Below are 19,692 nucleotides of genomic sequence, written 5' to 3'. Positions count from 1 at the left end.
CATGCAGTGGGTGCTCTATCAGCTGCAACCCAGTACTGGAAAACACTCATAAACTCACATTCAGACACTATGGTCAATTTAGTTCATCCAATTCACCTATAGCACATGTCTTTGTACTGTGGGAGAAACCGGAGAACCCTTTAGGAAACCCATGCGAACACAGGGGAGAACATGCAAACTCCAAACAGAAATACCAACTGACCCAGCTGGGACTCGAACCAGCAGCCTTCTTGCTGTGAGGTGCCAGTGCTAACCACTGAGTCACTGTGCCTCACAATTAAGTGTTAAGTTAAATCAAAAATAATTCACAGAATACTTGAAAATGAAATGATTTAATGACAATATCTTGCTATGGTTATACATGGATTAGTTACAAAATAACTGTATAAAATGATGAAACATGAAATATTAAATAATAAAATACAATCTACTTTTGTCTCTTCATTGACCATGTGACCAAAGCCTAAATACTGAGACATTCAGACTGACCAATCCAGAGCTCTATCAATATGTGACCACATCGTAAAACCCAGGAAATCCACACACATCTTAGCCAGGCTCTGATCTTTATCAGCACTTCTGCCATTGGAATCTCTATGTGCCTTCTTAATAAAAAATACAAATGCATATGATATTTTACATTCTTTCAATAATAATAATAATATTTTCCCAATAAGCCATGATTAAATTATGTCCCTTAGGTACAGTAGGTGTTCTGCCCAAATGATGAATGCTGGTTAGCATAACATGTTTGAAACACAAATCCCTTTCCGGTAGTTCAATGCCATGCCAAGACAGATCAAGCAAGCAAACACAAACAAACAAAAATTACTACAAGAAACCATAACTCACATTTGCAAACAGCCACAACACCATATGAGGAGTCCAGAGCAGTGAAGGACAAGAGAATACTACTACTCTGAAGCCACATTACTGATGTTGATGATTAGGGCGATTAAGGTGCAGCTGTGTGAACCATGCGGCAGATTTTCTAAATAACCCATTCGTAAAAACAATATCTACATAAGATATATAAGAACATAAGAACAGAACATTACCTGTCTAAAAGAAATACTACAGCCATGGTGTCATCCTTCCTCCAGTGTGCAAAAGTAACTCCAATATTCAATTAGTATGTTAAAATGTTTTGATTCAGCATTTGTTTTTACTGCTGTCACTCTCTCGTGCACACATGACCTCTCACGCAAACGGTGGAACAATTACGTTTGTTGACAGTTTGGGCTACTTATTGGAATCATGCGAATTATTTGCCTGGCAAATTTTATTTGGATGAACATTTTTTTTAGTTTCATGCCTTACCCAAAATATAAATACACATATAAATATGTTTAGATCATTTACTTTAATCAGTACTGTTAAAATGTGAAGAGACTTTCAACCAGCAAAACAAAAATATTTCTGAAGACAATCACCTACTGCACCTTTAAGGACATACTTGTTAATATAAACACTTTATTAGATAAGGTATAATTCTGCAAAATCACAAAACATATTTACAATATTCAAATACAACAAATTTGTAAAAAGTAGCTTTCACACCTATACTTATGTTAATTATAGATTTTCGAACTCAATACATGCAACGGTCACATTAAGTTGTTAAGAAGTCAGATAAAGTTTTTCCTCCTTTTTTGAAGAAAACGTGGAAAAAACTGAAAAAGGATTGTTAGTGTTAGAAGATAAGTGAAAAATTAAGCATGAAAGATTCTAACCAATTAAGTGACCGTGTGACAATTCTCAGTCTAAATTTCAAAACAGTCTGTTAGAAGTACACATACCTGTAATAGAAAATAGATAAAAGAGTGCTAGTATTAGAAAGACAAAACTGTTTTTTTTTTTTTGTTATTTTGTTTAGTTTTTTAAAGAAGAGAATAAAGAAATGTCTTTCTTGTTTTAGACAACAGTGGAAAGTCTTTTATCCACAGAGTTAGTGATTGATGTTGCTCTGAAAGCGCTTCGGGTCTCCTCATCAATGGCACTCTCAATCTTGGACAGAAAGGAATAGCATTTCTTCTTGAAGTCTTTGGCCATGAATGCATATAGTAAAGGGTTTAGAAAGCTGTTCACACTGGCAAGAGTAACAGATACTTGTTGAGCTCTGTACATGGCAGGACTATGCTTAGTGTGGCTCAATTCTACAATAGAAACTATGTGAAAAGGTAACCAGCAGAGGAAAAAAGCTGTGATCAGTAACGTCATGATCTTGTAGGGCTTGGTGGATTTGGATAATTGGTTTGATCTAAGTTTACAAATCAGAACAGAGTAACAGGTGGAAATGATCAGGAATGGAATCAGAAACCCAAAAGTGAAGCGTATGAACACAACGGTACTGTGGTCATGCTTATAATCGGAATAACATATCACTACTGGTGGAACATCTGCAATATTTCTGAAGTAGGCAGCTGGAATGCTAAACAAAGCAGACACAAACCAAACCAACAAAACCACTAAAGATGCTTTCTGGACGGTGCGTCGATTCTGGGCCCAGACGGGAAACTTGACAGCGATGCAGCGATCCACACTAATGATGACCAGGATGAAGATGCTGCTGTACATATTGAGGGTCATAACAAAAGAGGTGAACTTGCACATGAAGAGGCCAAAGATCCAGGTGTCCATAACTATTCTGCTGATGCTCAGAGGCAGAGTAGAGCAGAAAAGGAAGTCAGACAAAGCCAGGCTCAGGTACCAGGTGGTGTTCACTGACTTCCTCATCTTAAAACCAGTAATCCAGATCACCGCACCATTTCCAATGATGCCGAGAAGGAAAATGATCACATTAAAAATCACTATGATCACACATAATGCATTCTTGCAGTGAGCTTGGAAATCCTCAGGTTGCTTTGTATATGATTGATTTGTATGGATTTCTACAAAACCTATAAGTTCGCTTTCACCATATTCATCATCTGATGTTGAAGACATTTTGTCTTTCACCACAGAAGAGGAAGTAGATATCTGTAAGAAACCAACAGGCAATGTAATCAAAAATATGTAAAATAATTTTACAGTTTTTAAAAATAAATGAAATGGCAACGCAAAATCATCATGACACAAAAAATATTCATTTAATCATTCATTAATTTTCTTTTCAGCTTAGTCTCTTTATTCATCTGGGGTCGACACAGCGGAATGAACCGCCAACTGTTCTAATATATGTTTTACGCAGCAGATGCCCTTCCAGCCGCAACATAACACTGGGAAACACCCATACACTCGTGCACACACACACACACACACACATACACTACGGCAAATTTAGTTTATTCAATTCACATATAGCGTATGTGTCTGGACTGTGGAGGAAACCGGAGCACCCCGAGGAAACCCACACCAACACTGGGAAAATATGCAAACTCCACACGGAAATGCCAACTGACCCACCCTGGGCTCGAACCAGCGACCTTATTACTGTGAGACGATCATGTTACCCACTGCACCACCATGACACCATAAAAATATATAGCTTAATTATATTATCTTATATCTTTTGAAGCTGTTTAAGAATGAGAATGAGCACATTATTTATTTTTTTATATATTATTAATAGATTGATTTTTATTCTTTGCACTAAAAAAAAAAAATTGTTGGAGGATTCTTTTCACCCTTGTACAACCTTATAAACATTTTGTTCTTTTTTCTTTTTTTGAAGATTTTTCAAAAAAAAAATTTATTTGTGTTTCTTTTTTAATATTTCACCTGTACTATTTTATATATTTCCTAAATATATTATACACTAACCTAAATAGCAGCGTTTATAAAGATACAATTATCTTGAAATAAAACCTTTTTTTTTAAAAAGCCTTTTTTAAAATCCAGCACCATTTACTCAAAAAAAAAACTTTCATTGTTAAAAGCCTTCCATTTTTATTAATAGGCTTCAAAACTTTAATAATTTTTTGCAAAGTAAAAGTTTATTGTTTTTTCCCAGAGATGGCTTGCAGCTGGAAGGGCAACCGCTGCGTAAAAACTTGCTGGATAAGTTGGCGGTTCATTCCGCTGTGGTGACCCCAGATTAATAAAGGGACTAAGCCAACAAGAAAATGAATGAAGTTTATTATTTTAGCACATTTTGTTCGTGTTTGACCTGTGGGGATCACAGTTAAAACAGTTCACTGATAGTTTCTTTGTGGAATCCAATATAGTATTTTTTACAGTTTCTATGTTCAAGTTTCCTTTTAAATATTTTATATTTATATAGAGTAAACTTACTAATGTTTGGTCTAAAGCATTAAAACCTGTTAATACTGTATTACGCCAGACTTTCTTTTAGGCTTGACGTTTATATCAAAATTTTTAAGTAAAGTCAAACAATAGATGCTTGTAATTTTACAATTTTATTTTTATTTTATTTTTTTTAAATAGTAACAAGCCCTTGAAATGTGAATTCCGGTTTGTATGAGATGCATTGTAAAATAATGTACTTGAATTTGTGAAAAACTGAAGTCAATTCACTACTGCTTTTGTGCGAGGAGCATTGAAGAAGTGTGAAGTGTGATTGTACACGTACAATCTGCCCTGCAATTTGTGTGAAAAGATAAATAAGTTGTTGCTATTTTACTGTCACTGCTATTTTCAGTTTAAATGCACACCTCATTTTAGCTGAAACCCCTGTATGTATAGTAAGTTTCTTTTTGGCTAGAATCCTGGTAGAAGCATGTTTTTTTGTGTGTGTGTGCTTTGGTAGCAACCAACATATTAATTTGCTGCTGCATTTCTCTTTCTCAAGCAAGGGAGTAGATTTGGCATGGACGGAGGTGATGTTTCCCCACCAATATCCAACAGTAACTGAAATGTCTCCACCAATAATTTAATCACCTTCAAAATAAAATAATGCCTCATAGTAGGGTTCAATCAAAATTCACTGCCAGATTGCAGTAAAATCCTGTAAATTGGCTTTTGCAGCATGGCACATGTTTCATTAATTGTTATTCATATTATTAAGTGCTTTAAAGCCTTTAATCATGTTTTTAAAAGCAGGAAAGAAAATCTAGACTGTTCTATGCATGCGCTATAGGGATAAATGTCCCCATCAATGTCAAGAGCAAATCTACACCCTTGTTCTCAAATAAGTTGAATCACTCTGCATCTACAGAATATTACTGAGGTTATTTCTGACCAATCACTTTCTATCAGGCAGAACTTGAAGGAAAAAAATGCAAGCATTAGCAGAATTATGCCATTGCTTCCCTAGTCATTTTGTCATATAAACTTCTTTCACTTTTCTGTTTATCCTAATGTCCTCAAATTACCTTTTCTGCATGCATGTTTATATTATATTAAATTGCTATTTATTTGAAGGAAATTTCCTAGTTTATTAATTAAACTATTTTACAGCATGCAAAAGTACAGTTTACACAAGTTGCATGTTATACTTTTAAACGTCATCATGTGAAAATAATGGTTACCTGTTTGTTAAACTATCTCATCTCGTCTTTCTCCATTTATTCTCATCTGTTACCTGTCCTGTCAGATTGGTTGCGGTTCTAAATTTAAAAATTAGACTAGTAGATTACTTTGCAATTGCATTCATTTTGCAATCAAATGAATGATAACAAGGCGCAGAAAACATGTTCACTACGTGATAAATGCAGATACTATCTATCTTCAGAGGCATCTAAACAATAGCTTACCTTGAAGTACAGTGTGCAGTGCTTCAGAGATGTACTTCTGCTGCTGGGTGGTTTGCTCAGACTGAGCGATTGGCCAAATATTCTGACACCTAGTTCCTCTGTAAGATGCAAACCAGTTTCTGAGAACTGAGACAGTGAACGATCACACTCAAACTTCAAAACTGTGATGTTAACTGATAGCAAGGATGAGCTGACGTGTGGTTAAAACCAGAGAGTATAGCCCTATCGCAGTGAACTGACCAACATGTCCTCTTTACCATGTTGGCAGGATGCTGATGTGGGTATGTTCTGAACCTCAAAGCACAATAATTGCAGCACATTTAATGATTAAAATAAACTTGTGAACTATTCACAGAGTTAACGTCTAAAACAAATGGTTATAAATATTAAAAAGACACCGCATTAAATCTGGAATCTTCTTGCATTGTTAATGATGATTATTAAGTAACTTCAAGATAATGTAAATATATGACTAAATAAGCATTAAATAACTTCTAAATATACGGGCTGTTCGTTTTATTTAGTTGGGATTGGGTGTTGACAAAAAATAATATTAATTATAGACCGTTTTGAAGGATGTAAACAAAAACAATGGTTGCAACATATTTCCTGTTTTATATTTTCCATTTCTATAACTTGCAATACTTGCAAAAAATGTTCATTGGCCAATGACATGACCACATTGAAACAGTCTACACTATAGTGTTTTTGAACTATGTCTTTGAACCAGGAAAGTACTTAAGTAAATCTGTTGTGGTAATTAGTTGCTGTAGTAATAACCTAACTTTAATATAAACAACCCAATGCTGCAATGTTTTTTTATATATATATATATAACTATAGGGGATGCTATACTACAATACACTAAAGTTTACTGTACTAAAAACTGAAATATACTACAATATTCCAGCTTATAAGCTTGTGATAGTTAATGCTACAGAAGCTAAAGCAATCATTGTTGTTGTAATTACTATAATGGTCCATATTCCACTGTGGTACGGTACGGGTGGGTACAGATCACCTTTATCAGGCTTGCGTTTCCACTACCAAAAATTATTTGATTATAACTGCTGATCAATGAAAGTGTGAAATAGCCTACTGTAACGTCTGCAGTTATATAAAATAAATAAATGCAACATATATGAACTCATACAGACCCTTACAGTCTCCGATATGTTACCAATTACAGAAAAACTACACACAGTATACATTTAGCCCTTATTTGGGTTCAAAAACAACATACAACATTTAGCTCACAGTCAGAGCAAACCTCTAATCTGTATCTTTAATCTTCACCAGCACATGTTACCTCTGTTAGAGGGTAATTCCGTCATTCCGAGTTCATAGTAGTTCAAAAGGTGATGATAAAAGTTAGACATGGCCGTTTGTTCATGTTTTAGGTTACTGAAAAGGTTTTCTGGCTTCTCCTTTGTTTTTTCACACGTGTTTGTTCGTTTCTGAAAGGATCAGATGTCAGAAGCATTTCTATAATCCCAAGCATGGTATTATTGAGCCCAAAAAGCTTGTTATTTAAAATATAGACACACGGCGAGCGATCGTGCAAATGCATAACTGCTCGCACTTTAGAAGGCCTTGTAAACAACGAAAGGGCACAGGGTAGATACTGCTCTTCTTCTTGGCTTTGTGGCTGTTCATCAAGACGATGACAATGTTTGTTTGTGCTCGGGACGACCATAACTCATTATTATATGTATAAATTATTGCGGAGTAAAGTATCGGCTGTGTATTTTCAAATGGTGCTTCCTTTGTTTTCATTCTTCTGTCTTGTGCACTAGTGACCTATCTCTGTAAACCAATAGCGTTCATTTAAGTGCATACTGCTTATACAGTATATACCATATTTTGGTACTCTTTTGTTGTGCTAGGTAAGGGTTCCCAAAAAGTCGTATAGTTTGCTTTTAGATACATTTTGACAGTGGAAATGGCCATAAAGGTGAACCGAACCAAACCGTGCCATGCCACTTAGTGGAAATGGGCCATAATGTTTACAGTAAGGCTCATTAGACACTATAACAGAGTGGTTCTAAAAATAAGAGTAAATTAGCATTTTTTACAAAAACTTTTAAAAAGTTTGTTCTTAACCAGAGTAAACAAGTGGTTGTAGTCATGTGTTGTAACACTCGTAATGAAAATGCAGAGTGCAAGAAATAACAGGAAAAGAGGAAGCAGTAGCGATTCGTTCATGCTGCCTTATCTCGGTCGAAAAACAGCAAATGCAAGCAAGTCCGTTATGATCCAAGAAAAAGCATCGATATCCACATCCTAACACTTTAATAACCCTAATACACTTGATAGATTTATTAGTCAAGGTTAAAGAGCAAGCCTATGGACGCTTATAATAGGAGGACATGGCAACACTGCAGAAACACACAAATCTCAACACTTACAGTACTGTATGTTGTAATTGTCTTTGTAGTCAAACATTCCAAACAGACCACTGAAGTCAAAAATAGTTTATATCAAACGTGCAAGATGACTGTCTTTCATCTTGGTCTGGGGGCTACAAACACTGAACCATTTTTGCAATTTACTTCCTGAAACATCTTAAATGAGCTTTGTGTGCAAAATATATTTGGCTAATTAATGATTTTAGTGATTTTAAGTTGAAATAATAAGCAAACATGATTATGCAAACTTTTCTCAGTGATGGGTTGCGGCTAGAAGGGCATCTGCTGTGTAAAACATATACTGGATAAGTTGGCAGTTAATTCCGCTGTGGTGACCCCATTAATAAAAAGACTAAGCCAAAAAGAAAATAAATGAATGAATGATTATGCAAAAGTTTGCATAGTAAGCAGCTATTAAAACAGATTTAAACAATTGTATTATAAATTTATATTAATGGCTCAAAATAGAGTATTTATTTTTAATAAAAATTATAATATTGTTACTTTTTTACTAGCTTTCTACTAGAGATTGCAGAGCGATACATGAAATAATGAATGGCACAAAAAATTACATTGAATAATTCTGAGTGTAAGATAAATGTCAAAGATTCTAAAAGCCCTCCTGTTACTGAGGTGTACAACCACCAGTGTGTTTACTGCGTACTGTATATACCAGTAGTAACCTTTTGATTTGGCCCACTATCGCATTTGGGAAAAGAGGAAGAATGATAGAGATGGTTTAGAGATTGTCAATTCATATCTAATGTAACCTTTTTTTGTAACGTATTTATTGTTAAAAGCTAAATGAAATGTTTCAATTAAATAGTTTAATTAAGTTATTAATATTTTGTTTAAATGTACAGACTGTCCCCCAACGGATAGAGGACAAATTCAGTCAAAGGCAGATTCTGCAGGACTAGTGTATTCAGCATTGAACTCCACTGTGTTATAAATGTGATTATTCATGTTTTTATTGCAAGAAGTTAGTATTTCAAATGTTATACTGCATCAGTTAATATTGTTTAAAGTAGGGATGTCAAACTCAATTCCTAGAGGGCCGCAGCCCTGCACAGTTTAGTTCAAAGCCAGCTCCAACACACTTACCTGTAGGTTTCAAACAAGCCTGAAGGAATCAGTTGTTCAGGTGTGTTAGGGTTGGAACTAAACTGTTCAGGGTTGCGGCCCTCTAGGAATTGAGTTTGACATCCCTGGTTTAAAGCATAGGTCTCAAACTTGATTCCTGGTGAGCCACAGCTCTGCACAGTTTTGCTCCAACCCTAATCAAACACAGCTGATCCAACTAATCAAGCAGTTCAAGACTAGTTCAAGACTTTTATTCATAAACTAATTTCGAGAGGAGCACGTGATTATGATTAAACACGGCTGGTTCTGCATTAGCATGCTTGATCCACCAATAGGGCCATTCCTAACCACTATAAAGAGCCAGGGTTTTCTCACTACAGTCATCTTCGATTTGAAGAATCCCCCCTTCCACCCCTACCTTTTCACCTTTCTCTCCATAGGGCAGCACGGTGGCTCAGTGACTAGCACTGTCGCCTCACAGCAAGAACGTCACCGGTTCTAGTTTCTAAACAGGCCGGTGGTCGTTTCTGTGTGTAGTTTGCATGTTCTTCCCGTGCTTGCGTGGGTTTTCCCCGGGTTCTCCGGTTTCCTCCCACATTCCAAAAACATGTACAACAAGTTAATCATTAAATCTAAATTTCAATACAGGTAATCTAATAATGCAGCATATCTTTTAATAGCCTTCAATCTTAATCTTTAGCTATTATAAAAAGGGGAGTTGTCGAGATCTACCTGAGCTCGAGGCTCCCCTCTCTTCCTCCAAACGGGAGGGAGCCCAGGGCTCAAGAACCTTCGAGCTCAGGGCTCTCTGCCGGGACAGCATGCCAAACTTGCTTATAATCAATCATCAGCTAAGTGTGAACTCTTGAAAGAGACTATTATGCAGGTGTGGTTGTGGAGGTGGTTGAAACTAAACTATGCAGAGCTGCGGCCCTCCAGGAATCAAGTTTTAGCCCTTTGCTTTAAAGAAATGCTTTCTGATAAATTAGCAAATTACCCATGGCAACCTTAATATAAAACAGTTTGGTTGATTTATCTTCGGCTCACGGCTCCTTTGTATATACACACACATACAGTACGTACACACACAAATGCCTCATTTTAAGATAATTTTAAAACATTACAGTTTGTGAACCCACAAACATTAAATATAAAAGTAAAGTGACTTCCAAATTCACTATATTGTTAATGTTTATACTTTATAATAGGAAGATGATTGGACTAAAGCGTGTTCAAAAAGTCTCTGTTTAAAAAGAAACAATTGTCACAGTGTCTACATCCTGTGGTTGTTGCACCACATCTTCCCTTTACATATGTTGAAAATGTTAATGAAATATGACATTCATGGTTCCTCTCAGTATACTAAAAAAAAAACAGCTAAAATTATAACAATAAGAGAATAGCAGTTACGAAAGCATGTGATCATATCAATGTAGATGTTTTCATCAGATCTGCAATGCAGTACCATTCAATAAGTCACGTAACATTTTTTTATATGCCTTTTTGTAATACAGAAGATTGTTTTAGTTTACAGTATTAAACATTGAGAAAAGTGTCACTTGGTTCATTCTTTGATTTCACCATAAAGGAACAGTTCACACATTACTGAAACATCTGTCATCATTTACTCACCATTCACTTGTCGCAGACTTTTTTTCTCTGTTAAAAATTATTAGAAACCTATAGCCACTGACTTCCAGGGTAATTTTTTTTTTCAATTGTGGAAGTTGGTTACAGTTTTTTTTATTCAAATATCTTCTTTTGTGTTCAAAAGATAAAACAAAACATATATAGGTATGAAATCACTTGAGTTTGAGTATATGATAAGTAAATTTTCATTTTTGGGGAACTATCCATTATGTATTTTGGTGCTCTTAGCTAACCTATTGGTATGAAGTAAAGTGTACTTGTAAAGTCAACAGTGTCAGAACAATGTCCTGCACTGAAATTCCCAATTCAAATACTAATAGCACTTTTAGATTTCATTTTACTTTAAGCATATCACAGTGTGCTTCCTAATCCAATAAATAGATTAAACATAAAGAAAAAGCAATGCAGAAAATGTCTTCATAATGTCTTCATAATGTCATAATATGGTACACTGGGCTTCACAAAGCACAAACATTTAATTATTTAAAAAAAATTTTTACATTGAAAGTTTAAAATAACCAGTAGTATGAAGACATTATAAAGACATTTGGTACAATGAGCTTTACAAAGCACAAACATTTATTTATTTATTTATTTTACATAGAAAGTTTAAAATAACCAGTAGTGAAGGCATTTAGCATTCATAATATAAAAAGTACTTTAGTGAAAAGTAGAGGTTATTTAGAGGTCATACGTGCAACCAACAATGCCAATGAAGAAGCTTTTGTGTGTGTATTTCATGCAGTTTTCGGAAGTTGTTGGAACACTTTTCTGCATTTCTTTTGTATTTTGTAGCTTTTTGATTTAGTTACGTTTATCAAAAAGTTTTTGTTAGTTTTTGATCGTGTTCTAATTTTTACAATTTAGTACAATTTGCTTATCCCAAATAATTGTTGAGTTTAGAGGTGGGGTTTTGGTGCCACGACTTCTTTTAAAAATCGTACATTTTCATACGACTGAATTAGCCACTAAACGGACAAAACGTAAAAGTCTGTTATGTTTCCTCATGAGATCAGGCTAACTATACACAAATTATAATTGTATAATTAATTCTACTAAATGAATGCAATAATTTAACTAAAATATAATTACTTTTTAGATATGAGCGAAAGTGCTGCCATCCAGGCAGCTTAAGTGTGGCAGTAAATTTTCAGTACCTTTCCCATATATATTCTATGTTTTTTTGTCATAAAGTGCCCAATCAAAACCAAAAATGTTTTCTTAGTCATACTAAACAAATGCATTGAATGAAACTAACCTTAAACCTAGATTTATCTTTAAGACATGAGTGGAAGCGTTAACATCTACTGAGCTGAAGTGAAACACAAATTTCCAATATATTTTCTTTATTTTTATACTTTACAATTAATGATACTAAATGATAGCATAAAATTGACAATAATACTAAAGAAAACTTTGTAAAAAATATAAATGGAAGGTCTTCAGTCCACTAAACCTTTTTTTTAAACACTTTATTTAGATGGTCTTTTTGAGTATTTTTAGAGTGTCTGCTTAAAATCTGCTTCTTTAACAGACTGACTATAAAAAACTTTGCAAGTGCATGTCAGCTCACACTAACCCTAACCTAACAGTCTACTTATAATCTAATGAGAATTAGTTGGCATGTAGATGCAATGTAACTTAAATTCAACAAACGGACCATCAAAATAAAGTGTGACCTTTTTTTTGGTGTATTATAGTGGATGATTAATTGTAAAATAACCAAGTTCTACTTTCTTTTTCCAGGCATTCACAGAGCATCACTGAGGCAGTACATTTCTTATAGTCCTATATATCATATATTTGTGTCTTAAAACGTAGAATGTTCATGCACAATTTAATTGTACAACAAATCAAACTTTGTCAGTGCATTAAACTAACATCCATACAAAACAGTCACTCAGCTTTGAGTCTGTTTTTCAGATATGAGTGGAAGCCCTGGCGTCCACCGAGCTGGAGCGGGACAGATAGCGACTGATGGTTCGTCCTTCTTCTCCAATAGCATTCTCAATCTTGGATAAGATGGAGCTCTTGAACCTCTTCCTGAAGTCATTGCCCATGAACACGTACAACACAGGGTTCAGGAAGCTGTTTGCGGCAGCAGTGATGGTGCCTATTTGCATCCCAAGACGAATGATGTCATTCTCAAAGGTCTGGTTAAATTCGATCAGCACAAATGTATGGTACGGCAACCAGCAAAGGAAGAAGGTCAGGATAAGAGCTGTCATGATCTTAAATGGTTTGTTGGATTTGGCCATCTTGGAAGCTCTCAGCCTGACGATGATGACCGTGTAGCAAAGGATGATGAGGATGAATGGAATTATAAAGCCAAAAATAAATCGGCTCACAGCAATGACTTTATGGCCGTACCTACTGGACGTGTAGTTGTTCATGCAATCGTTTGTGCCCAGATAATTCTGGACATCACGGTACACAATTGATGGGATGCTTAAAGCTGCGGAGGCGATCCAGGCAAGTATGATCAACACCGATGCTTTTCCAATGGTGCGGTGATTTTGCGCCCAAACAGGGAACATGACGGCGACGCAACGGTCCACGCTGATGATGACCAGGATGAAGATGCTGCTGAACATGTTGAGGAACATGACGAACGAAGTGAACTTGCACATGAAGAGGCCGAAGATCCAGTTGGATGTGGCACTGTAGGCAATGTTAAAAGGCAAAAAGGCGCAAAATATGAAGTCAGACACTGCCAGACTCAGGTACCAGGTGGTGTTGACTGACTTCTTCATGGCAAACCCTGCGATCCAGATGACCACGCCGTTTCCACTAAGACCCAGCAGACAGATGAGCATGTTGATCACCAGCAACAGCACGCAGAGGACCTGAGTGAAACACATGTTTTGGGCTGTGTGGTGGTAATAAGTTTCTTCATGTGTTACATTGCCAAAGGTGAAATTTCCATGGTCGGTGACATTTCCATAGTCTTCGTAATCATATGTTAAGTCAAAGTCAAAATCCATTGTGATTTTATGTCAATTTCCTGTAAGCAGACAACACAAAGAGTATTTGTTAGTTGAATGTAAGGTAAATGATTAATTTAAGTAGTAAAGCGTTAGCTGAAAAAAACTCATTGCCTTCAAATTGGTAAGTAAATGTATCTGTCGAGTATAATTACACAAATCAAGTCAATTTAATAGGAATAGTTCAGCCAAAATTTTTAATTCACGTAATACACCATCTACAAATAGATTTACATCATATCATCTAAATCCCAGCATCAGTGCATTCAGAAATACCAGTTTGTTGGCAAAAGCCGCTATATCCTGAGAACCAATCAGACGTTGCGAATAGAATCATAGGTTTTTAATGTAACGGCCACTGATGTGTCTGCTTTTAATTCCACTCTCAATTTCGATTTTAAAAGATGGAGTTTGATGAACTGGATGAGCCTGTCTGACTGTCAATGATGGGCAAATAAAAACGTCCCTCACCTCAAAACTTGAGTATGGTGAGAATGAAGAAATGAATGACAGCTTCTAAAAGTGTCTGGGGGACATCCTCTTTTTGCCCAGTAGGCGTACCTTTTGATTTATCTGCAAATGTAAGCTATTTTTTAAAAGATAAATAATGTACAAAACTATACATTTTTATTAACCTACTTCATATTACCTATACGTCGGATAAGCTTTTAATATTAATGGACAATGCACAGATAATAATGCTTCTCAATGTTTTAAACTACAATATTTGAATCTATTGAATCTACCATGCTTAATTCACAATGTTTTCAATGTTTACATTGCTCTACATGCATTAAATGTAAATCCCAAATATCAGAAATCACAGCAGAATGTTAAGATTGAATTAATGTCAATTTTAATGTTATTGAGTAATGCATTTACTTGACAGATTTCATTTATTCATTTTCCTTCTGCTTTTTCTCTGGTTTACCACAGCGGAATGAATCACCTCTTATATATGGATATATTTTTAATTTTTGGTGGTTTGTGTGTGTGTTTTATGTTTGGTAAAATAATTTCTAATTGCATCTTTAGTCATTAATTACACTTGTCTGGTCCTGATAGGTGTATTTAGAGGTTTTTGCAAAAAAAGCAGAAGTGGATTTAGCTGGTTTTGACGTCAAAGAAAATCTACTTTGTTAAAAACCAAAGAAATGTCTAAAGTGATATTCATTCATTCATTCATACATTTTCTTGTCGGCTTAGTCCCTTTATCAATCCGGGGTCACCACAGCGGAATGAGCCGCCATTGTATCCGCCAATCCGACAGCACTACCTATTGCGCCACAGCCTCGCCCCTCTAAAGTGATATTTTTGAAAAAAAGTTATTTTATTTACTAGCTAATAACCTTATCATTACCTATAAAATAAAACTTCTGAGCCTAATTATAGGAGCCTGATAGAAAATGCTCATTTACAAGAAATGAGGTCTGCTGCATTTAGAGGGTTTTGCATCTGAACTCTTCATTTACTCACCTTTAAGTGGTTGCAAAATTTTATGAGTTTTTTATTCATTTCTTCAACTTATTGGCTGATATCAGGGATACTAGGGATCAGAATAAACCGCCAATTGCATGTTTTACTTAGAGGATGCAGAAATACTGGACAGCCAGAGGAAACCCACATCAACTGGCCCAGCTGGGACTCGAACCAGCGACTTGCTGTGAGACAACAATACTAACCACCCTGATTTGCAGGTTTCCAGCTTTATTCAAAATATCTTCTTTTGTGTTCTTTAACAAAATATTTTTGAATAATCATATTTTAAATACAATTTTAGATACAATTTAATAAAAAACAAATGGTGAAAAAATAACAACAAAATCACTGTTCCCAGAATATTATTGTTTAACAATGTCATTTTAATCATTTTATTTCATGACAATTCATATTGAAAATAAATAGAAGTGTGTTTTATTTAAGCCTAAACAAACTATTTTATGCCTAATGTTAAATAATACTTTTGTATAAAATAAAATACAATATATTATTTTATATCATATATACAATTGAAGTCAGAATTATTACCCCCCCCCCCTAAATTCTTAGACCCCTGTTTATTTTTTCCCCAATTTTTGTTTAACAGAGAGTAGTTTTTTTTTCAACACGTTTCTAAACATAATAGTTTTAATAACTCATTTCTTATAACTGATTTTCCGTGATGACAGTAAATTCTATTTTACTAGATATTTTTTAAACCACTTCTATACAGCTTAAAGTGACATTTAAAGGCTTAAATAAAACAAATTAGACTTTCTCTAGAAGAAGAAATATTAGACATAGACATACTGTGAAAATTCCCTTGCTCTGTTCAACATCATTTTGGGAAATATCTAAGTGGGGCTGATAATTCTGACTTCAACTGTATATATAATATAATATAATATAATATAATATAATATAATATAATATAATATAATATAATATAATATAATATATTATAATATAATATAATATAATATATTATAATATAATATAATATAATCCTTTTAGTGAACAGAAACCTTTAAAGACGAATGATTCATTGTGATTTAAATTGCAGAAGTCTGATTATTAGTAAGCAGTTTCTCACCTCAGCTCAGTGTCTCCAGCATTACTGCACCAGCAACCTTATGACATCTGACGACCGTGTGGCCTCTGCCTTTATAAAGGACTTGCGTTCAGAGCATTTCTTGAGCAATAAAGAGCATGACTGCACATGCTGTACTTCCACAAAACACTTCCACAACTGTTTTGCTTTTCCTCATCAACAACATCCCCTACTTTCATTTCTTGATTTTCTTCTTGTTTTGGAAAAAAGTTATTCAAGAAACAAACTCAAAGGTCTCTATGTGACAGTTATGACGTTGTACTGTTATGACTCTGAAGTTAGACAAAATAATTACACCAGATAACACTGCACTCTGGGCGACACAGTGGTGCAGTAGGTAGTGCCGTCGCCTCACAGCAAGATGGTCGCTGGGTCGCTGGTTCGAACCTCGGCTCAGTTGGCGTTTCTGTGTGGAGTTTGCATGTTCTCCCGGCGTTTACATGGGTTTCCTCCGGGTGCTCCGGTTTCCCCCACAGTCCAAAGACATGTGGGACAGGTGAATTGGGTAAGCTAAATTGTCTGTTGTGTATGAGTGTGTGTGTGGATGTTTCCCAGAGATGGGTTGTGGCTGGACGGGCATCCGCTGCGTAAAAACGTGCTGGATAAGTTGCCGGTTCATTCCACAGTGGCGGCCCTGGATTAATAAAGGGACTAAGCCGATAAGAAAATGAAATGAAATGAACACTGCACTCTCATGAATAAAGATAAAAAGCTACAATTTTGCTATTTTAAATACTAATGTAAATACCTAATGTGTAAAGGTAAATAATATGTTCAAGTAAGAATGCTAAATAACTTGTGTTACTTGTAAGGCATTATACCTCAAGCACTGGTCATTTTGGATGGCTGAATGATATTTGATTGTGTGTTTTTTTTCTGCCAGAATAGTGTGCAAAGGGTCCAACCTCTTTTGGAAAAGAGCAGCTGTTTTTTTTTACTCGAAAGGGGGAAACTTGACAAGGTATAGTGTATAATCTGTGGATTATTTTGAGCTGAAACTTCACTAATTCTGGAGACACCAACGATTACAATTAGGATAGTTAATAAGGATAGTTTAGCCTTAATTGTACAACAACAACAAAAATTGTGGGGTATTTTAAGAAGTTTACAGAAAAATACGTGATGGAGCTTATAACAATAATTATTTTATTCATAGCACAGCTAACATCATAGCTCATTTATTAAATTAAAATGCTGAAATACTGAGGTCACTGTGAGGATATATTCACAGGGGTAACAAAATAGTTTTGAGGCAAGTTTGCAGTATATTCTTTGCAGGCACAGGACGTCAACATGTCATATTGATGTTGTACCCCAACATCATGGGGACGTTGGATTTTGTTTGGAAATGAAAATCAAGTTAACTTCCGAACCCAACGTCAGGCCGATGTCAATGTCCAACATCCAAGCACCCAACCTAAAATCAACCAAATATCAATGTCTAATCATGTTACACCTTCAGGTTGTGTGGATGATACCACTATGACATTTATCAAACGTTATATTTTGGTTACTTTCCAACACAACCTAAAATCAGCCAAATATCAATGCAATTTGTAAGGACAAGTAATGTTGTCCTTAGACGCTGCCTAGACATTGAATTTTGGTCACCTGACGTCATGACCTAAATCTAACCTAATATTATTGTCTTACTGTATGACGTTGTGTGCCTGCTGGGTTACTGTTACTACTAAATAAAATGTGGCCCTGACAGGTTTAATTTTTTTCCACCACAACTCTCTCTAAACAACCTCTGGGAATGCATGAGTGAATAGCATATCAAAACTTTACAGTGGTACACCACAGGTGCTCAGGGTTATTTATGGAAAGGAGCTTTCAGCCAAATATCCATATGTATTTTATGAGTCCCTCACAGAGTTAAAAGTAACATCCTGCTTCGCATAATTCCCATAGGACATGGTATGTGCAGTCAGGGGTGTATTCTCCACTTGAGACCCACAGGAAATTTCTCCTCTCCCAACTTTTCAAAATCTTGTTGGTGTCCCTCCAATCAGGAAGGTCATGAAACGGCAAGCTGCAACTGAAGACGTTAATGTTGACATTAAAGAATCTAACTAGGTCAAGGTAAAATGTATCATCTCCCTTGGGAGAATTTTGTTTTAGACAAAAAGCTTCTGCTGTACATAGTCACCAATAAGACAACATATAACACACATATGCGTTAAAAATCCGATCCTAAAGTACCTTCTAATATAAATACGATTCCACAAGAACAAAAATAAAAAAATACAATGTACCCCCACTGCCCTTTGTTATGCTAGCTAATTTTAATCTTCAACCTTCCTACCCTTCTTGCTCATTGATCAATTTAATTCTAAATTAATTTGAAGTTCCTTTGATTTTAAGGATCTGAGAATCCTTGTAGCAAACTTACAGCATGTGTGCGTGTTGCTTCAAGAAAGCCACCATTCATTTATGTTGTGTTTTATTTTCATTTGTTTGTATTTATTTATTTTTCATTTAAATATTTTATTTAATCATATGATCCTTTTGTAATTATTATTATATCAGTTTATTTATTATTACTTAATGATTTGATTATTATTGATTATTATTTGTCATTTCATTATGTTTTTAGATTTTATTATTACTATTTTCCTATAACTATTGCTCTATTATTATTCCATATTGTTAGAATCTTATGAATGTGTGGATTCATGTGACACTTGTTTTCAAGAGTAGGAGATAAGAGAATGTCTCTTTTTCAAGGTCTGCGTTGTCACTGAATAATGTTGTGAAGCAGTAATTTTCCATTGCTGTTGCTTATGGCATCTATATAGTTTTTGTCATTACTTCGTCTCCTGCTTCTGCTCAGTCAACTCCTATATTGATAAATATAAAAATTCTGTTAAATAATGGTTAACGAGTTTTGGATATTGAGCAGCTCTGCTTTCTTGTTGTCTGGATACCCAGAGAAACAGACATTTTCTGACAGGATCTGGCACTCAGGGCTAGATCTTATTTATCTGGCATAGAGAGTGTGATCTAACAACATGGATAAATAAACAGATATGAGTTGATGAAAAGTTTGCTCGGTTCAGGCCAATCATATTCTCAGTCAAACAGAATGTCTACATCTGTTGATGTTAATCTGACATTTGGGAATTTATGCTTGGTTTGGGACTTGTGGAGTTGCTCTTCAGTGTTTTGGGCTTTCAGCTGTGATATTTACATTCTTACACTGAAATTAACAAAAGAGATCTTCAACTATGAAATCTGGACCGAAGCAGTTACTGGAATTGTAAAAGTGTTATAGAAATAATGATTAATTGAATTTAATTGCACAGAAAATTAACGCCTGC

The 19,692-nt window shown here is 35.1% G+C and overlaps 3 protein-coding genes across 3 annotated transcripts in view; all 3 read right to left on the bottom strand.

Annotated features, from left to right (window-relative positions):
* Positions 1-19,692, bottom strand: part of sgsm1a (small G protein signaling modulator 1a) — a 766,057-nt gene that overhangs the window by 81,564 nt on the left and 664,801 nt on the right. The gene's annotated exons all lie outside the window — the stretch shown is intronic.
* Positions 1,770-18,058, bottom strand: cmklrl2 (chemokine-like receptor 1 like 2). The gene is made up of 3 exons (XM_087253014.1): positions 17,904-18,058; positions 5,655-5,852; positions 1,770-2,979 (listed from the first exon to the last, which is right to left on the bottom strand). Exons 1-3 carry the CDS (start codon positions 17,988-17,990, stop codon positions 1,915-1,917), a joined length of 1,350 nt encoding a protein of 449 aa, XP_087109140.1. The 5' UTR covers positions 17,991-18,058; the 3' UTR covers positions 1,770-1,914.
* cmklr1 (chemokine-like receptor 1) lies at positions 12,476-13,801 on the bottom strand (the record flags this gene model as incomplete). The annotated part of the gene is given in 1 exon segment (NM_001082812.2): positions 12,476-13,801. A coding segment is annotated over 1 exon segment (1,065 nt). The 3' UTR covers positions 12,476-12,714.

This window comes from Danio rerio, chromosome 5 (genome assembly GCF_052040795.2).
Source record: "Danio rerio strain M-AB ecotype USA chromosome 5, GRCz13ab, whole genome shotgun sequence".
In the NCBI taxonomy this organism is placed as follows: Eukaryota; Metazoa; Chordata; class Actinopteri; order Cypriniformes; family Danionidae; genus Danio; species Danio rerio.
Note: the sequence above shows the minus strand (reverse complement) of the source record. Positions and strands in the feature narration are given on the sequence as shown.

Excerpts from the sequence above, each read along its gene's own strand:
- cmklrl2 (XM_087253014.1), bottom strand. The coding sequence starts at position 17,990 with ATGACGTCAGGTGACCAAAATTCAATGTCTAGGCAGCGTCTAAGGACA. Across the intron at positions 5,853-17,903 it reads ATTGCATTGATATTTGGCTG|CACGTCAGCTCATCCTTGCT; the intron begins ATTTTAGGTTGT and ends TGGTTTTAACCA. Across the intron at positions 2,980-5,654 it reads ACTGCACACTGTACTTCAAG|ATATCTACTTCCTCTTCTGT; the intron begins GTAAGCTATTGT and ends GGTTTCTTACAG.